This window comes from Eptesicus fuscus, chromosome 20 (assembly GCF_027574615.1).
Source record: "Eptesicus fuscus isolate TK198812 chromosome 20, DD_ASM_mEF_20220401, whole genome shotgun sequence".
NCBI classification, from domain to species: Eukaryota; Metazoa; Chordata; class Mammalia; order Chiroptera; family Vespertilionidae; genus Eptesicus; species Eptesicus fuscus.
In genome coordinates this window covers 30,707,137-30,726,927 of record NC_072492.1, presented here as the reverse complement: position 1 = coordinate 30,726,927, position 19,791 = coordinate 30,707,137, and the positions used below count along the sequence as shown (strand labels likewise).

Below are 19,791 nucleotides of genomic sequence, written 5' to 3'. Positions count from 1 at the left end.
TGCAGGAGGCAGCTGATCAGTGATTCTCATCATTGACTAGAGGCCTGGGGCATGAAAATTCATGCACTGGAGGGGGGGGGGGTCCCTCAGCCCGGCCTGCCCCCTCTCACAGTCTGGGAGCCCTCAGGGGTAGGAGGCGATCCAGTGATCAGGGGAAGGCGACGCCCCCATCACACCTCTGCTACTGCCACTGCCGGCAGTGCAAGCCTCGGCTGGCCCTGGTTACCTGAGCCTTGGGCAGCCCTGGGTGGCTGGGCAGCCGACATCCAAGGCTTGCCTATGCCTCTGGGCTGCTGGGAGGCTGAAGGTGGGTCTTGCCACACCATGCACCTGCCGTTGCACCGACCCCACCGACCCCCCCCCCCCCCCCCACCTTGGCTGGGCTGAAAGGACTGTGGGACTCTGGTGGGGCTGAGGGGACTGGGTGCCGCCATCTTGTGGCTATGGGCACCACCATCTTTGTGATGGTCAATTTGCATATTCCCTCTTTATTAGATAGGATGTTTCTCCCTCTCTGAAATCAATAAAAATATTATTAATTAATTAATTAATTAATTAAAAAAAACACATACTTTTCCTAGTCATCTTCACTTTTCAATTAGCAGCATAACGGTTTTCTTTCCTTTGAGGGAGCATATCTTACAAAGAAACGTGTTCCTTGGCCCCAATTTGTTAGTGATGTTAGAATGGAAAATACACCTTGAGATACAGGTTGCTGAGCAGGTATAGTCTCCCGCACTAGCACAGTTCAGCCTCGTGCTTTGAATGATTCAAATGTAACTCAGTAAAGCTATGAGATGCTATAGGTTATGGTCCATGGTATGGCTTGGATATACTTAACCCTTTGCACTCGCTTGCTTTTTTCTCGATTCCTTTATTCTAATGCTAACCGTGTCGAGTCACACTCGACATCCGAGTGCAAAGGTTAAAACTTTGATTAAATGTCAAGGATCTATTGATACTAATTTTCAAAAAGAACTGTTAATTGCTCAGTGAGCTAGATTTAAAATTGGTCAGTAAAATTTCTCTTTGGGAAATTTTAGAAAGGCAAATAAAAATTAGAAAACTGTTTAAATTAGCTATCTCTGAGTGATATTTAGATCTGATGTTTGTTGGTTTTTGCCTTCCAGGTAAGTATCATTAAGCTGTGTTGGTTTGAGGAAATATCTTTCTCATTCTTGTAATTAATAGGATTATACTTGCCAAGCTTTTCTAATAGTTGTGTCAATTGTGAACTTGTGAAAGTTAAGAGAATTTCATGGGTGGAGAGTAGGGGCGGGCTAGAAGGGGCCAATTTGGGGCAAAAGGGGTCCTATGTAATACTTTCAACAATAAAGATTTAAAATAATAATAATAATAAAATATAATTTTTTAAGTAAAAGAAAATTTCAGAAGTGAAGTTTTTCCTGTTTTTCCCTTTGTAGAGCAAAGCCAAAGCCTCATAAAAATGAAAAGATCACTTGAGAAAAAAAAATGTTTTAATTTTTTCTGGTTTTTATACCTCCCTCATAAAGTCATAAAACTTTTGACTGTGAAGAGACCTTTGAGACTGTCTGTCTCTTCCTGTTATAGATAAAGAAAGAGGCCTAAAGATGTAAATTAAGGTCATACAGTCAGTAAATGACAAAGCTGGGACTTAATCTAGGTTTTCTCCTCACCAGGCCAGTATTTAGCTACACCATATTGCTTGTCCATCTGGAGAAAATAAACCTCAGGAAATACAAAGAAATATAAAGGATGATTGAAATCCTCTTTTAATTTTTTCATGACTCAATTTTCTTTGAATTGAGTTGGACTCAACATATTACTAAAGTAGCGTGTATTTCTCTTGCCTAAACATATTCTCAACATCTGAAAAATTCAATGATGATAACAGAGCAGAACTTTAGAAACAATCTCAGTAACCACTGATAGGCTATAGAGAAGAAAAAAACTTTTTCTTTCTACCTTTCTAGATTCTCAGCTGAGACTCTGTAACAAAAGAGAGATTAATACGAGAAAAACAAGCAGAAGTGTATTAATATTTTTGTCTCATGGGAGAGACTCAGAGATGGCTAGAACCTGAGTTTATATAGCATCTTAACAAAACAATAATATATTTTTAGAGAAGTGACAAGACAAAGGAAAAGGACTTTGAATTTTTAGGGTGGCTAATTGTGGGAATGAACATATGTGGGACAATAATGGAAGATAAAGGCTAGTTAGTTTGTTACATAGAGTCCTCTGGTGCTGATAAGGGTCTATAGTTGTGGATGATTAATTTTTGTACAAATGTAAGTCTTGTTTTAAAGCAAAAAGGGGAGGGGCAGAGAGCCCTTTTGTATCTGCTTCTCCTCCATTGCCTTCAGTTAGAAATAATCCTTATACCAAAGCGGCATATTTTGGAGTGGCAGACACTGCTACCTTTCAAGGGTAATGGTTAAATGAAAGTAATTAAATTGATATATGGCTACTCAGTGGAATATTTTTAAAACTTTAAAATAATAATTGTAGTCCTGGCTGGTGTGGGTCGGGGATAGAGCATTGTCCCGCACACTGAAGCGTCGTGGGTTCGATTCCCGGTCAAAGGCATGTTACCTGGGTTCCAGGTTCCTTCCCTGTCCCAGTGTGGGCACATGCGGGAGGCAACCAATCAATGCGTCTGTCTCTCACATCAGTGTTTCTCTTCCCCCCAAACTCACCCGCCCCCCGCCTCCACTCTCTAAAAAATAATAATAATAATAATGATGATGGAAAAATACCCTCAGGTGAAGATTAACCAAAAATAAGAATAATTGTAGAATTAGATCGGTGGATTATGTCAATGTCAGTATCATGGTTATGATAATGTATTACAGTTTTGCAGGGTCACCATTGGGGAACTTTGGTAAAGGGTGCACAGATATCTATTATCTCTTACAACTTCATGTAAATCCAGTTATCTCAAAAAGTTTAATGAGCCCTAGCTGGTTTGGCTCAGTGGATAGAGTGTCAACCTGCAGACTGAAGGGTCCCGGATTCAATTCTGGTCAAGGACACATGCTCAGGTTGCAGGTTCCATCCCTAGTTAGGGAAGGAAATGGTGCAGGAGGCAGCCTATCAATGATTCTCATCATTGATGTTTCTATCTCTCTCTCCCCCTCCCTTCCTCTCTGAAATCAATAAAAAAACATATTTTTTTAAAGTTTAATGAAAAAACTTAAAACATAATTATAAATACAGTGTATTAACATGCAATATTTATTTTTTACTTACATAAAAAGATCAGGTTAAATATGTAGGTATACTATAACTATTAAATTATGCATAGGGGGGGAAAAAGAGTAGAGAAAGTATACCAAATGGTCACAATGGTTATATCTAAATTGTTGCATTTATATGATTTTTCTTCTTTTTTTTTTATGCTTTTCATCATTTTGTAAATGTCCTATTATGACTACTACTTTATCTCTTCTAATCATCAAAAAAATAAGTTATCTTTTAAAAATCATTTAAAAATCTTGCTTTCTCAGCATGCCAATGTGAAGGAAAAGATAACCGAATTCCATTATTGAAGGAAGTTTTTGAGGCCTTTCCTAACACTCCCATTAACATCGATATCAAAGTCAACAACAGTGTGCTGATTAAGAAGGTACTTAAGGCATTGCCTCCTCTGAATGTGTTGCATGCATCCACTTTCACAAACTAATAAGGCCAGAGTAGGTGGCTGCATAGACTGATAATGTGCAAGGAAACGTGATGCTGTGGGGCCAGGGTTGTAAATAATGCCCTGGTAAAGGAGATCACTTCACTGCAGGAAAGCCTGTTTGCAGAGCTGTCATGTCTCAGTCATGGATAAGAGTGAGCTCCTGTGAGCCAATAGTTCTGGCATTTGTATAATTAACTCCTAGTGTCACTTGTTTCATTTTTAGTTAGTGCCTGTCAAATTATTAAGTAGTTGTATTCTATTAGATAAATGATATAATGGTAAAATGTAACTAATTTCTTGTATTTTATAAAATAATCTTAATTTATACATCGGTTCTTCTAAGATTTTGTACTATTCACTGGCAGATAGTCAGTTATAACCCATTTTTAAAATGAAATAATGTAAGTGGATTTACAGTAGGCACATGCATTAAAATATGAATTTTCACTTACAGGTTTCAGAGTTGGTGAAACAGTACAGACGAGAACACATAACAGTATGGGGTAATGCCAATTATGAAATTGTAGGAAAGTGCTACAAAGAGGTAATTCTTTCAAAAATGATACAGAATGACCTTTGTTGTTATCATATATCTATAAATGGTAAGTTGTTATAGTAATAATTTTTTAATATGAAGACCAATGGTACTGGGTGAAAGCAACTAACCAGAGTTTGCTAATAATAGAGATAATGGATTTATAGATAATGGATTTCTTAGAGATAATGGACCTTGCAATTAAAGTTCAAAATAATTGGACTGGTTTATAGGATTGTCACCATTCGGAGCAGCTAAGTTAAGGGTATATAGGACTCTATTATGTTTTTACAACCTCCTGTGAACCTATAATTATTTCAGAATAAAAAGTCCACTTTTGGCCCAGAATCACAGAACTTTACTTTTGATTCATAATTTTTTTCTAGAAGCCTCTGGCTTTCTATCATTTTATTTATTTATTTAGGTAGGTAGGTAGGTACTTGGTTTTATTTTGTTTTTAGTTTCCTGTCATTTTAGAACTTAAAAACTTCCAAGTTTCAACAGTAATTTTCTTTTGTTTGTTTTATTTTATTTTATATTTTCTTTCAACAGTAATTTTCAAACATCAAATAAGATTGTGTCAATAATGTTTGTCATTCATATTATGAAAATGCTGTATATAATTGTCATGCATCTTTTATAATTCTTAAAGTGTGATTTACAAGAATTTTACATTAGCCCTTTAATTCCCAGATGCTAGAAACTAAGGAAAGGAAAGGAGAGGGGAGGGGAGGGGAGGGGAGGGGAGGGGAGGGGAGTGGAGGGGAGGAAAGGAAAGGAAGCTATACATTGGTGATGGGGAAACATGTGGCACTATTCTTACTTAATGGTTTTGGCTTTTGGTTTGTTTGTGTGTTTTTTTCAGAGAGGAAGGGAGAGAGAGATAGAAACGTCAATGATGAGAGAAAAATTCATTGATCGGCTGCAACCCGGGCATGTGCCTGACCAGGAATTGAACCATGATCTCCTGGTTCATAGATCAATGCTCAACCATTGAGCCATGCCAGCTGGATAATGCAGTGGTTCTTCACCTTGGCTGCATATTGGAATTACCTGAACAGTTACAAAAACTACTGATGCCTGGGTCCCATCCCAGATTTTCTTACTTAAAAAACATGGGGGCCTGGTCGGCATGGCTCAGTGGTTGAGCGTCAACCTATGAATCAGGAGGTTATGGTTCAATTCACAGTCAGGCCACATGTCCAGGTTGTGGGCTTGATCCCCAGTGTGAAACGTGCAGGAGACAGCCGATCAGTGATTCTCTCTCATCATTGTTGTTTCTGTCTCTCTCTCCCTCTCCCTTCCTCTCTGAAATAAATAAAAATATATTTAAAAAAATAAAACATGGGGTGTGGCCAGTTGTTATGCCAGTGATATACCAATTCCCTCCCCACCTCCCCCATTAGCAGCCTTGCACAACTCTCCAGAAGTACCAGTTACTGTTTTTAGTTCTCTGGTTCCAAAGTTGCATAAGTTTTGAGTTTCAGCCCCTAACCCCATTTTCCCCATAAGTTCTGTTATTCTTAGGGTCTGAAATTGCAGAAATCAAGATTTTTCAGGGACTTGTATATTAAGTTGCAGCTGACACACCTGTATATATAAATAAGCTGAAAATACTACAAAGCAGCATGCAAACATAGGGGAAAAAGAGATCCTCAAACTTATTTACTCTATTTTTTAGAAAATAAAGAGGTGGGTAATTTAGAGTTACTATTTAAAATAAATTACTTTTTTAAATGTTCCCCCACCCCCCAACATATTACTTTTATACAAAAAACTCAAATGTAGCTCAGCCAGTATGCTCGGTGGTTAGAGCATTGGCCCATGCACCAAAGGGTCTCAGGTTCGATTCACAGTCAAGAGCACACACCTGGGTTGCAGGTTCCATCCCCGCCCTGGTCAGGGCACATGCAAGAGGCAACCAATTGATGTGTCTCTCTCACATGGCTGTTTCACAGTCTCTCTATCTCTCTCTGTCTCTCTGTCTCTCTCCCTCCCTTCCACTCTCTAAAAAAATTAATGGAGAAAGTACCCTCTGGTGAGGATTGACCCAAAAAATAAACGATAGAGTCTTGGGAAATTTTGAGGATTGTGAAATAATCCTCTCTTTGAGCAGTTGCAAAGTAACATAATACTGTTTGTGTCTTTTAGAATTCAGATATTCCCATTCTCTTCAGTGTACAGCGTGTTCTGCTCATTCTTGGCCTGTTCTTCACTGGTCTCTTGCCCTTTGTGCCGATTCGAGAACAGTTTTTTGAAGTCCCAATGCCTTCTATCATATTGAAGTAAGTGGTTACCTGTTTTCATCAATTATCAATTACAGGAGGACTAAGATAAAGCTCATTAATATCAATATTAATGATAAAGAATAGATTGCTATAGTTATGTCCGTGTTTTATTGGCTGACCTATAAGAACAGTGCTTTTTGCCCTAAGACATTCTCTAAAACGAATAATACTAGCAAAGGATTATAAGTATTTAATCTGGGCCCATTTCACGTAACAATGACTTTCTGTGCCTATGTATTCAGAAGTCAGATAAAAAGAATTGAGCTTAATTATTGAAGTTTAATAATTCTCTTATTCTAACATCTAGTAGCAATTGCCCTCCAACTTCCCTTCTTCCTACAACTATTTGAAGCTGAAACTCCATTAAACTTGAAATTCACCACTAGTATTAATACATTTAGGAAGTAAAACAACCACTCCCACAACAACCCAAAAGAAACCTCTGGAGATAGGAAAAAGAAAAATGATAGAATTCATTTATATAAGATATTTCTCTGTATGCATAACTTCTCTACAGGGTACAAAGCCTAGCTTTTCACATACTAATTTACTACAAAGGAAAAAAATATGTAAAATAATTAGTGCCTGACAAATAATAAGCACTCAATAAATGATAGCTTTTATTGTTAAATTATCTTTATCATTATTATTAAAGACAGCTAGTTTCATCTCCTGCACCCTCAGAATGTGATTTCTAGCTATAAATTTATAATAATAACTGAATCATCACAAAGAAATTCAGAGTTCCTGGGAGATCATTTAAATGTGATTTCACCTGCATGAAAACTTTTTTCATTCTCCAAACAGAATTTTTTTAAAAACCAAGCTGAGCCGGTCTGGTATTGCTCAGTGGTTGAGCATCAGCCTCTGAACCAGGAGGTCGAGGTTCAATTCCCAGTCAGGGCACATGCCCAGTTGTGGACTCGATCCCCAGTGTGGGGCATGCAGGGGCAGCCAATCAATGATCTTCTTTCATCATTGATGTTTTCTCTCTCCCTTTCCCTTCCTCCCTGAAATCAATAAGAAATATTTATTAAAAAACAACAACAAGCTGAATATTAGTCATTAACCATTAGAGAATATTGGTAAGAAAAGGAATTTGGTCAGTACCCTTGTATTCAGCATCTATGTTTCATACCAGTTTGAGTTACTTAGTGATGAGCATTTTTATCTATTCCTAGTTATGTTTATTAGCGGTCTTTGTGGCTATTTCTCAGATAAAGCAACAGAAACCACTTCTTGTTTACAAAGAAATAATTTTCATTGCTAAATTAAAATGATTCCATCCCTAGCCGGTTTGGCTCAGTGGATAGAGTGTTGGCCTGCAGACTCAAAGGTCCCAGGTTCAATTCCGGTCAAGGGCATGTACCTTGGTTGTGGGCACATCCCCAGTGGGGGGTGTGCAGGAGGCAGCTGATTGGTGTTTCTCTCTCATTGATGTTTCTGGCTCTCTATCCTTCTCCCTTCCTCTCTGTAAAAAATCAATAAAATATATTTTAAAAAATAAAATGATTCCTAACCATTTATTCCTAGTGTACTTAGCTTTTCTCTGGCCTGGGATGAACTGTTGAGCTCTCTAGATTATCTCTATGTGTTCTTTTTAGAAGCTAATATTATTGAAACACAGACATGAAAAAACTTCATAGAATTAATCTTTTCTCTAAAGAGTGATTATGGATTAAGACATGGATAAGACATTATGTTGTATGCTGTACTGTTTTGGGGTTCTTTTATGGGAGACAATGGGAACTTCCTAAGACAACATAATAATTTGTGTTTAGTGAGGTAATTTAGTATTTGAGGTATTAAATCCCTGAGATTCCTGAAATAGCAACCAGGACTTTCCACCTTGGCTAGAGTTAGGGAAAAAAGGATTTTATTTAGAGAGCTTCTAAATAAAAACTGAATTCAGAGAGAAAGAACAAAATGAATTTAAGTGTGGGGACTCAAGATTATACTAAGAGTATAAATAGGTGGCTTTAGAAAGAAAACAAGAAATGAAGATCTGGGGAGATTGAGAATCACTATGTGCTGTTAAACTTAGAAAGAAACTGAGAAATCTTCATAGTAGAGAGGCTAATCAGAGATTTCCTATGGTCACAACCCAAAGTTAATAGCATAAGGAGTGGTGCTGCTCTGGGCATCGTAAGACTGAAGAAGAAACAGCATAGGTCTAAAAGTCGTGTGCTCTTTCAGTAGCAAAAATAATTAAAAAGTACAGGGCCTAGATCTTCAAATATTGAAAGGGAAAGAAAAAAAACACATGCTTTTATAGGGATATTTTTGTCTCATTTTTACCCCAAATATCTTTTAATCCATATAAAGTTTGGTTGTGTGTTTTAAGTCTACTATATACTAAATCATAGCAGACAAAGCAAGAGAAAGTGGCTTCACCAAAATAAGAAGAGACATGAGCCCTAGGCACTCAGGGTCTCTAGAAAGATAACTTTTTTAAACCTTTCAGTCATGGTTGCAAAAAGCCTGAAATCAGTGGAAAATAGAGAACCCAAATGGGCTTTATTTTAATTTATGTTTGTCCTTTTAGGAATATTTTTTTAGTACATACTAAGTATAAGGCACTTTCTGTTTTTGAACTTGTTTTATTTTATCACACTGTGTTTCTAATTTATTCAAATTTTATTTTGTCTCAGGTTAAAAGAACCACACAAAATGTCCAAAAGTCAGAAGTTTCTCATCTGGCTTTCTGATATGTAAGAATTTTCATTTCTTGATATACAAGTTAGTGTTTTAACTATATCTATTAAATACTATGCTCAAATTTAGTGTGATCGTTCTTCATGTAATTTGTAACAAGGATGAGTTGAGTATCACTTATACAAATGAATGTGTATGAATCATTTAGAATTAGTTTAATTACTAGTCAGAAAGCCTTAGGAGGAATTTAGGGAGATAATCTCATTCAACTTGAACACAACCCATCCAAAGTTAAATTATTTACTTGGGGTTATCTAGCTAGTTGGTAGCATTCTAATAAACATAAACGGAATAGAAATTAGATGTAGCCCTAGCTGGTTTGGCTCAGTGGATAGAGCATCAGCCTGCAGACTGAAGGGTCCCAGGTTCAATTCTGGTCAAGGGAAAAATGCCGGGGTTGTGGGCTTGATCTCCAGTAGGGGACATGCAGGAGGCAGCAAATCAATGATTGTCTCTCATCATTGATGTTTCTCTCTCTCTCTTCCCCTCTCCCTTCCTCTCTGAAATCAATATAGATATATTTTTTAAAAAGAAAGAAATTAGATGTAAAGCTGTTCAGTACAATAGTTCTCATCTTGCTCAAGTGATTTGTATTCTAAAAGTTCACTTTCAATTGGTTATTTGGAGCTTTAAAAAAAGTTTTTTTCCCTATATATAGATAGTGTAATTAATGGACATTAGGTTTCTAAGAGAGCTCACAAAAGACTAATCCATTCTTAAATGAATTATGATGTTATAGAACTTGGCCCAAGTTTGCTGTCTTATTTTAACTTGCAAACTTAAGAATACAGACTCCAGTGAGCTGCTCCAATAAGAATGGGTCTCTTGAGGATCTAGTGGCAGCAAGGAGTAGAAAGTCGGTTCTGGTTGTTCACCAGCCAGCAGTGAAAAGAGATCCAGCAGTTAAGATATAAATGCATCCATAGCAGCGGTTATTATTTGAGGCCATTGCTTAAAACTCTAAATTAGGACTAAGTTAGGACTAAGGACTAATTTTAGTCCTTCCTAAGGCTAAGAATTACCTAAATCTGTTCTGCTTTTCTCTTCTAGTTTATTAATGAGAAAAGCTTTGTTTGACCACCTTACTGCCCGAGGCATTCAGGTAAGTTTCTGGAATGATGTATTTTTGGAAACAGACTAGTTTACTAGTTTAACACAAGTATAAGGAGCAGGAACTTTTAATTGACTTAATTTAGTCCCAACTCTGATGATGATGCTTGACTGGTTGACATATGAAGATCTTAAGTTCTGCCTTACAGTGAACAAGAAAGCATTGGCATTTCAGTAACTACAAGTCCACTTATGTAGAGGTAAGAGTAGCTAAAGGCAGAGGGGTAGGTCAGTGCATATTTAATGAGCAAAGTGGAATTTTTTAAAGAGTTCAATTATTTCTTAAAATTGCAGATAAATGCTATTATAAAAATAATTTTCTTTTTAAAATAATTTTCTATGTTAACATTTGTTCTCATACTTCTCATGCTTCTAATTTTCAGGTATATATTTGGGTATTAAATGAAGAACAAGAATACAAAAGAGCTTTTGATTTGGGAGCAACTGGGGTGATGACAGATTATCCAACAAAGCTTAAGAATTTTTTACACAGTTTTTCAGCATAGAAAAGGAAGTATTCAGAAGCATTCAAAGAAACCATGAAAAGACCTAAGGGGGAAAAAAAAATTCATAATCATTTTCCTAAGCCATTTTCAGAATGGTAAAAGGTTTAATCAGTTAAGTTTTTATTACCTCATTTTTAAGCTGCCTGAGAATGTAGAAACTCTATATTGTATATTTATTTTAAACAATATTGCATATTTTGCATTTGTAAATAGTTTATTTAGAAAGATTATTGATCAAGATTTCTGTATATGATTATATTATAAGTAATTCTGAAATCAAAAGACTATTGGATAATTTGATAATTTCACTGGAATAAGGCCAGCTCATTAGTAAAACAAAACTATTAAAGGCCACTATAGCTATTTTGAGTTGTCTTGTTATTTCTAGCTACATCTTAGTTGGTGGGGAAAAAATACAGTGGAAGGAGAGCTTGGAAATCATTGATGTGGTTACCTGACAAGTTGTACATGAAGGCAGACTCAAAGAATTAACTGGAAGTTTATTACTTGATCAGAAATAAAATCTGTAGACTGAATTAGATTTCACAGTTGCTGTTGTTAATGGGGACATTCTATTTGAAATCCTCTTCAGATGTGTAACATGTCCTTTTTCTTTTTGTGGGGGTTAAATATTAAAACTAGACTTATCAATTGTAAATTAAGACAAGATCCAAATAGTCATATTTTTATGTTTTCTGTAAAGAAATTTAAATTTTCCATTTTGGGCAATGACTAAGTGTTTGGGCCTACATCTAGATTTTAAGTAACATCTTGAGTCCTAATCACATGAAACTGATGAAAGTGCATATCATTTGTTAATACTTACAGTATAAACTACCTGTTCCTGATCTTTAAGAATGTATTCTTCTGAGTATTAATGTGGAAATGAAATTTTCCAAGGCACTAGCCATCACTTTCTCTGCTTTTCTGATGTGACCTCATGTAAATCTGTTTCTGATTTTATTGACTAATTTTCATGATCTCTTTGGGAGATGAATGTAATCTGAATTAATAAGTATCTTTTACCTAGATCACATCTCTCACTTAGAGTCTGCCAGTTTACAGCTAAGAAGGATGACCAGACTCCCACTTATCTCTGGATGATATAAGTAACATTTGCCTTTTTTGTTTATACCGAAATAAAGTTTTCCAAGAACAAAATAAGGGTCCTTCATTATTTGTTTTTATAGTTGTAAATTCACATATACTTTGTAGATTTTTCTTTTTGCAGAATTTGATGAGGTGATGAATTGATGAGTTAAATGCACCTGAGATTTCTCTCTAGAGTAAAGAAAATGTGGAAACACTTTTATGGTAAAGAAGTTGCTTCTTGGCATGTGAACAAATAACTTGGGCAGGTAATCCATTATATCAGTCATTTTCACAATAATTTGTTATTATAGTTGCTAGGGATCATATTTGATATAATTCTTTTTGTTATTTCTTTTTACCAAATTTTGCTTTGTTATGATTCAGAGCAGTTCATGTTGTAGGGCCAGCATATATTTTGTGTCAACCAATAGAAGATAAAGTACCCAGTGTGATAAAGATGTTTAGAAAGTCATGTTTTAGAAGTTTGATGATTTTATAGTCAAGGTGACTAAATCACTTAATAAAAGTATAGTAGCTTTAACAAGAGAGTTGATATTCACTATCAGAAAACATTTAAATACTGCTTTTCTGATTGGGGTATCATGTTTTAAAAGAGGCTAAATAGCTCGGCCAGCCTGGCTCAGTGGTTTAGTATCAACCTATGAACCAGGAGGTCACGGTTTGATTCCCAGTCAGGCACATACCCAGATTGTGGGCTCTATCCCCAGTGTGGGTCGTGCAGGAGGCAGCTGGTCAGTGATTCTCATCATTGATGTTTCTATCTCTCCCTCTCCCTTCCTCTCTAAAATCAATAAAAATATATTTTTATAAATAAATAAAATCGGCTAAATATCCTTTCATTTTGAGATAGCTATTGGTAGGCATGGTGGACAGCATAGTGGGGAAGACCTTTCTGCTGAGGTGCAGCTGGCACTAAATTTGACAGAACCAGCTATAGGTCTAGTCCAGCATGTCAGTAGTATCCCAGGTACATTACATGGCAGTTGGACAGCAGTTGGCATGAGGGAGTTTTAACATGAAATAGTAATAGCTTCTTTGTAGGACTAAAGTCCTAGGCACGTTACCAAGGCAAAACAGAACACCAGGTACCAACCAGAGCTAGCGCCCGGTCTTGGAAATAAGCTCATTTAGTAGAACGGAAGAACAAAGCGATAACACTGGACTAATTATAGTAGTAAGTTGGTACAAAGTCCTAGAGCTATTACATCTCTAATTTCTGGCCAGGGCTGGTTCTAGAAACTGGGGTGGGGCTTTGACAACAGTGGGCATCTAGAAGCCACAACTGTAGAGAAAGAATGGCAGCAGTGAACTGAGATAAAAGAACGTAAAACGTAAATCTTAGTATGTTCCAGTATGGGAAACCATTAACAGAATACAATGTGAATGATGATTCTGCTTAGAGTTGTATAACATGGTGGCCCTGGGAAGGTACATTTAAAAAAAAAAAAAAAAAGGCCCTAGCTGGGTAGTTCAGCTGGTTGAGCGTCATCCCAATACACCAAAGTTTCGAGTTTGATCCCTGGTCAGGGTACATACAAGGATCAACCAATGAATGCATAAATAAGTGAAACAACAAATTGATGTTTCTCTCGCCACACCCCCGACATCCCTCTCCCTTCCTCTCCCTCTCTATCAGATCAGTAAAAAAAATTTTTTTAAATGGTCTAGAGAGAATCTGCAGTACATACGAGTGCCAATGGAAGAGTGCCAGGTTGAAGAGTTTGTTCTGAACTGAAAGTCTTATGACTTAAGTAGGTGTCTAAACTCAAGACATTAAAAACAAGAACTAAAACTGCTAGGCAATAATATGACATAATCATTTCAGTAACAAAAGGAAAATGTAAATAGCGGTCTGAGACCAGGCACCAAAACAAGGTCAGAGCTAAAACAGTCAGATTCAAAAGTCAGAGATCAGAATGCAGAGAGCAATGGTGCCAGATGAGTACTGGAAATATCAGAGGGAACACTTTGTAAAGTACCTGATTGACGACTATACTGTACACCTAAAACTAATACAAAATAATATTGAATGTAAACTGTAATTGAAAAAAAACTTACGTTGTACATCAACTGTAATTGAAAAAAAATTATTAAAGAAAAAAAATTTAATTGTTTTAAAGAATGCTGAGAGCATACCAACACAATTCATAAAGCCGCTAGTGATGTTAGGCTTTTCTGCCTCTGGACTGTTCTGAATGCTAATTCAAGGCTTGAGATTCTGTATTTAAAATGAAATAAACTCACTTGAGATTTATTAAGCCTCATCAACAAAAGAGTTGATAATTTAAATTAAGAGAAAAAGAAAAACTCTTGAAGGAAAAGAGTGTGGGGAAAAGAGTGACAGAGTCAATCCCTTGAATTTGCCCACAGCATCTTCAACCCCATGAAAGCAGAGAATTTATGAGAGAAAGTGGTTATCAGCAGTGTCCAAAATAGGACATTGAGAAGGCAGGGCCTGGGAAAGGATGACTGCATTTGGTTTAGAAGGAGGCCTCCTTAACTGTGGTTCACTTATCTCTCTAGTTGGTGGAACTGATACCAGATTGCAAAGGGCTGAAGAGGACTGAATGGTACTAAATGAGGCTAGTAAAAATCAGCCACTTATTCAAAGGAATTGGAGAACCCAGGACATTTGAAAAGACAGCAGTATCAAGTGAGTTGTGTTCTAAATGGGGAGGCTTATAAATGTGTGAAAATGAGAAGGAGCTAGTGGAGAGAGATTGGAGATATTGGAGAGAGAGGACATGTGAGAAAAGATCTCTATCAAGACTGAATGGGTTGTATTTATTCAACAAATATTTATGAACGCCTGCCGTGCCTGGCACGTGGGTTATAGCTGTGAACCATACAGAACAATTCCTGCCCTCCTTAGAGCTTTTGGTCTTGTTAGTAAGTAATTGAGCTGAGAGAAAAGGAGGAAGCAGTATCTTTTTTTTCTTATACTCCAGGGTAACATCCTATATAATAAAAGCCTAATATGCTAAGTGTCGGACCATTTGTACGACCGTTTGACCAGTTGCTATAACACGCACTGACCACCAGGGGGCAGATGCTTTGACCAGTAGGTTCACTTGCTGCTGGGGTCCGGCCGATCAGGACTGGACGAGATGGGCCAGACACGCTCAGGAGCCCTCCCACGGTTCCTCCCAGGCCCCGATTGTGCACTGGTGGGGTCCCTCAGCCTGGCCTGCACCCTCTTGCAGTCAGGGATCCCTCGCTCCTTACTGCCCGCTCCTTACCGCCCAACTGCTTGCTGCTCCTTACCACTTGGCTCGCTGCTCCTTAGCACTGCCACCACCACTGCACTTGCCATCCCTGAGCCCAGCTTCTGGCTGAGCGGCGCTCCCCCTGTGGTTGTGCACTGATCACCAGGGGGCAGACACTCAATGCAGGAGCTGCCCCCTGGTGGTCAGTGCTTATCATAGCAACCGGGTAGTTCTACCCGTCTTTCCACCATTCGGTTGATTTGCATATTAGGGTTTTATTATATAGGATTATTGACTGTACTCCCTATGCTGTACTTTTGATGTAGTGCATTTTTAAACATTATTCTTTTTTTAAAATATATTTTATTGATTTTTTTACAGAGAGGAAGGGAGAGGGAGAGAGAGTTAGAAACATCAATGAGAGAGAAACATCGATCAGCTGCCTCCTGCCCACCCCCTACTGGGGATGTGCCCGCAACCACGGTACATGCCCCTGACCGGAATCGAACCTGGGACCTTTCAGTCCGCAGGCCGACGCTCTATCCACTGAGCCAAACCAGCTAGGGCTAAATATTATTCTTGCTGCTAAGTAAAAATAGATTGGAAGGGGACAGGATGGAAATAGAGCTAGGGCAGTGGGAGTGGAGATGGAGTGAGTGACTGGATTTGAGATCTATTTTAGAGGTAGAACCAATGGACTTGGTGGGTAAAGGAAGAGGGAAAACTCTAAGTTAATTGGTAGGTTTGGCTTATACAACTGAATAGTTGGATGGTGGAGCCAGTTACTGAAATGAGAAAGAAACGAGTTTCTGGAGGAAGTATGAAAAATTTCAATTCAAGTCACTCTTTGAAAAGCAATATCCAGAAGAGTTAGAAATGCATGCTGTAAGTTCTACCAAATAACTAGACAACCGTAACCCTACTTTAGAAAAAGGAATAAAGTTAACATGTATCCAGTATCTTTTGTATGCCAGGTATTATTACACCTATTATTTAATATTTACCACAGTCTTGTGAAATAAGTGATATTATCTCTGATTTACAGATTAGGAAATGGAAGCTCAGATGGGTTGGGTAAATTTTTCATGCACAGATTGCCCAGCTAGTAAGGTGACAAACTTACTTGGCAAAACCTTTAAACTTATCTTCGAAGACAAAGTTCAAACCTGTTTTCACCACACAACACTGCTGTTCCCAGGCTTATTCTTTCTCCATGATCTTTGTCACTGAACTTCTTAAATACGATCCTAGGAAGAGTGTGTTAAAAGAAATCCAATTATTTCTCTCATGTCATTGTTTTCCTTTTTCTTCCAAGTAAAACTTTTGATTAAACAAATTAATAAGTGCTAGCCTCTCCCAACTATTGCATGGCATTACACAGAGGGTAGGTTGTTGTTGTTTTTCACTTCCTTATTTTAACTATTTTATGAAAAAAGGAAATTTGAGTTTAAGAAACTCCAAAAATTTCACCTTTCTGTCTTCTGTGATCTTTGAAGTCAAATATTAAAGTTTACCAACGATGAAACTATACTTCTGTATATTTAAGTAAAAGTTCAGATGAACTATTAACTTTTTACAGGCTCTTTCCCAACCCCATCTCCTTCAGAGCTGATTCACTTCCCTTTTTCTTGGGTATATCCCTTTAGTCATCATGTTTAGGTCAGATGATTCCAAAGAAAAACATTTGGGTGGCTTTGCAAAATGTAACAGGATACACCCGGTCCTATTAATCACTAACAGCAATCACTAACCTATCAAAAAGTTAGATGAATGATATCATCTTAGAAGAAAAATACCTCTTGGGTCAGATGGGAAATGCTGAGAACAACTATGGCAACATTTTTTTCTCAAGAAAATGTCTTTTTTTCTAAATTAATCAGCTTTGGGAATAACTTATCCCAAATAACTTATTTTTTGAAAATTACTCTAACTACTTCACACTCATTAGAATGACTACTATGAGAAAAATCCAGAAAATTACAGATGTTGACAAGGTTGTAAAGAAATTAAAACTCTTGTTCACTGCTGGTGGGAATGTAAAATAATATGACTTCTAAGAAAAAAGAGAATAGGGTGATTCCTCAAAGAATTTAAAATAGAATTACCATATGATCAGTAATTGGGTACATACACAAAAGAATTGAAAGCAGGGACTTTTCCAGTACACCAGGTTCATAGCTTTATTCACAATAGTCAGGGAGGAGTGTAAGCAGCTCAAGTGTCCATTGACATATGAATGGACAAACAAAATGTGGTATGCATGTAATGGAATATTATTCTTATACATGTGGAGTGCATAAAGCTGTGGTTGGGCCCTACCATCAGGAATATCATATTTTAGAGAGAAAGACTTAAAATAAGAGTTTAGTAGTCCAAGGACAACTTCTAACTTGGCATCTTATGTTCAGTTACTACCCTACTATTAATCTAAAAATTATAATAAAAGTTGCCTCATGAAGACATATTTATATTATATAGTAAAGTATTCCTTCAATCAAAATTAAATAATTAGGTATCCTCTATGTACCAGGCACTATTCCAGATGTTGGGGATTTAATAAGAAATAAGATGCAGCCCTAATCGGTTTGGCTCAGTGAATAGAGCGTCGGCCTGCGGACTCAAGGGTCCCAGGTTCGATTCCGGTCAAGGGCATGTACCTTGGTTGCGGGCACATCCCCAATAGGAGTGTGCAGGAGGCAGCTGATCGATGTTTCTCGCTCATCGATGTTTCTAACTCTCTATCCCTCTCCCTTCCTCTCTGTAAAAAATCAATAAAATATATTTTTTAAAAAAAGAAATAAGATGCAGTTCCTACTTTCAAGGGATTGGTGGGGCATTCTTATTTAGAAGGCTTTAATATATATATATATATATATATATATATATATATATATATATATATATATATTCTTATTGATTTTAGAGAGAGAGAAACATTGATGTGAGAGAGAAACATCAATTAGTTGCCTTCATATGCACCCCGACTGGGGACCAAACCCAAAACCTGGGTACGTGCCCTGACCAGGAATTGAACCAGCAACCTTTTAGTACACAGGACAATACTCAACCAACTGAGCCACACTGGCCAGGGCTAGAAGATTTTTTCTTAAATATGTGTTTTTGGTTTTTTTTTCCAGCCGGCATGGCTCAGTGTTTGAGTAATGGCCTATGAACTGGGAGGTCACAGTTTGATTCCCAGCTGGGGCATATGCCCAGGTTGCAGGCTCGATCTCCAGTGTGGGGTGGGCAGATCAGTGATTCTCTCTCATCATTGATGTTTCTATCTCTCCCTTCCTCTCTCTGAAATAAATACATTAAAAAAAAAGAAGAAACTTTTTTTTCTTAAAAAACACACACCATTTTATGTATATACAAATATATATTGATTTCAGAGAGGAAGGGAGAGGACGAAAGAGATAGAAACAACAATGATGAAAGAGAGTCATTGATTGGTTGCCTCCTGCAGGGCTCCTACTGGGGATTGAGCCCACTACCTGGGCATGTGCCTTGACCAGGAATCAAACTGGTAACCTCCTGGTTGGTGGATCGATGCTCAACCACTGAGCCATACCAGCCAGGCAGGCATTTATATATACACACACACACACACACACACACACTAATAAGAGAAATATGCAAATTGACTATACCTCCGTGATGCCCCAGCCAAACCAGGAGTGAGTATGCAAATTAACCCAACAAAGTTGGGTTAATTTGCATACACAGGCACAGAGGGAAGACTGAAGGGTCCACCTGAGCGAAGACTGAAGACTGAAGGCTCCACTGTGGCCAGAGCCAAGCCTGAAGGCGGAAGGCTTGGCTCCGCTGCGGCCCAGGTCCCGGGTGCCAGAGGAAAACCGGTGCCGGCAGCTAGGGGAAGGAAGGCCTATTGCACGAATCTTCATGCAATGGGCCTCTAGTATATATTACCTTCCTTGATTCTTACAAAAGTCTCATGAGGTAGTCATGAAGAGACAGAGGCTCAGAGAGGTCCAAGAATTGCCCAAGGTCTATGATCAAGTAAATCAAAGTATCCAAACTGAGGTTTTCTGATGGCAAAGTTAACGATATAGACAATGAGAATTAATATTTAACACCTGAACTTGGAGAGAACTTGGAGATCTGACTTGTTTCTCTGTACCCCTTCCTTTTTTATGGAAGGCAAAGGGAAATTTTCATTCTTAGCTGGTAGTGCATTTGTACTTAACATTATGAAGAACCAGTAGTGTTCTGGCTATTTATTTCTTGAGACTACTTAAGCAACAACCTTTAAAAGATCTTAAATGATAGCATGAAAACTCTTAAGTGCTCTTGTTGGAATTTTTGTTCTTGTCATAAAAATAAATACTATCCAGGAGAACAGAGATTCCTTACATATTTCTTTTCTCTGCAATGCATAATGTAGGTATATAAATTGCACTTCCCCTTGGGGTATTTCAGTCACAAACAAAAAATGACTATTACACGGGGCTTCTGGAGTGTGAGAAGCTTGTCTTCACCTCTGCTATTTACCTTTTCCCCAACTTTGCAAAATGCACATAAGGTACATGGTAGATCCTCGTTCAAACTTCAAGTTGAGCCCTAGCCGGTTTGGCTCAGTGGATAGAGCGTCGGCCTATGGCCTGAAGGGTCCCGGGTTTGAGTCCAGTCA

General features: G+C 37.6%; 1 protein-coding gene across 2 annotated transcripts in view; it reads left to right on the top strand.

Moving 5' to 3' along the window:
• The window catches only part of GDPD1 (glycerophosphodiester phosphodiesterase domain containing 1), a 28,921-nt gene extending 16,945 nt beyond the window's left edge, over positions 1 to 11,976 (top strand). Inside the window, exons 5-10 of one of the 2 annotated variants that reach the window (XM_054709151.1) lie at positions 3,492 to 3,610; positions 4,122 to 4,211; positions 6,354 to 6,487; positions 9,142 to 9,201; positions 10,256 to 10,307; positions 11,852 to 11,976. In XM_054709151.1, coding sequence (XP_054565126.1) covers positions 3,492 to 3,610; positions 4,122 to 4,211; positions 6,354 to 6,487; positions 9,142 to 9,201; positions 10,256 to 10,307; positions 11,852 to 11,869 — 473 coding nt within the window. In that variant the 3' untranslated portion in view covers positions 11,870 to 11,976. Of the gene's footprint in view, positions 1 to 3,491; positions 3,611 to 4,121; positions 4,212 to 6,353; positions 6,488 to 9,141; positions 9,202 to 10,255; positions 10,308 to 10,698 lie in introns of both variants that reach the window. The other variant, XM_008149479.3, reaches the window with a different exon arrangement.
• Positions 11,977 to 19,791: the final 7,815 nt, after the last annotated feature.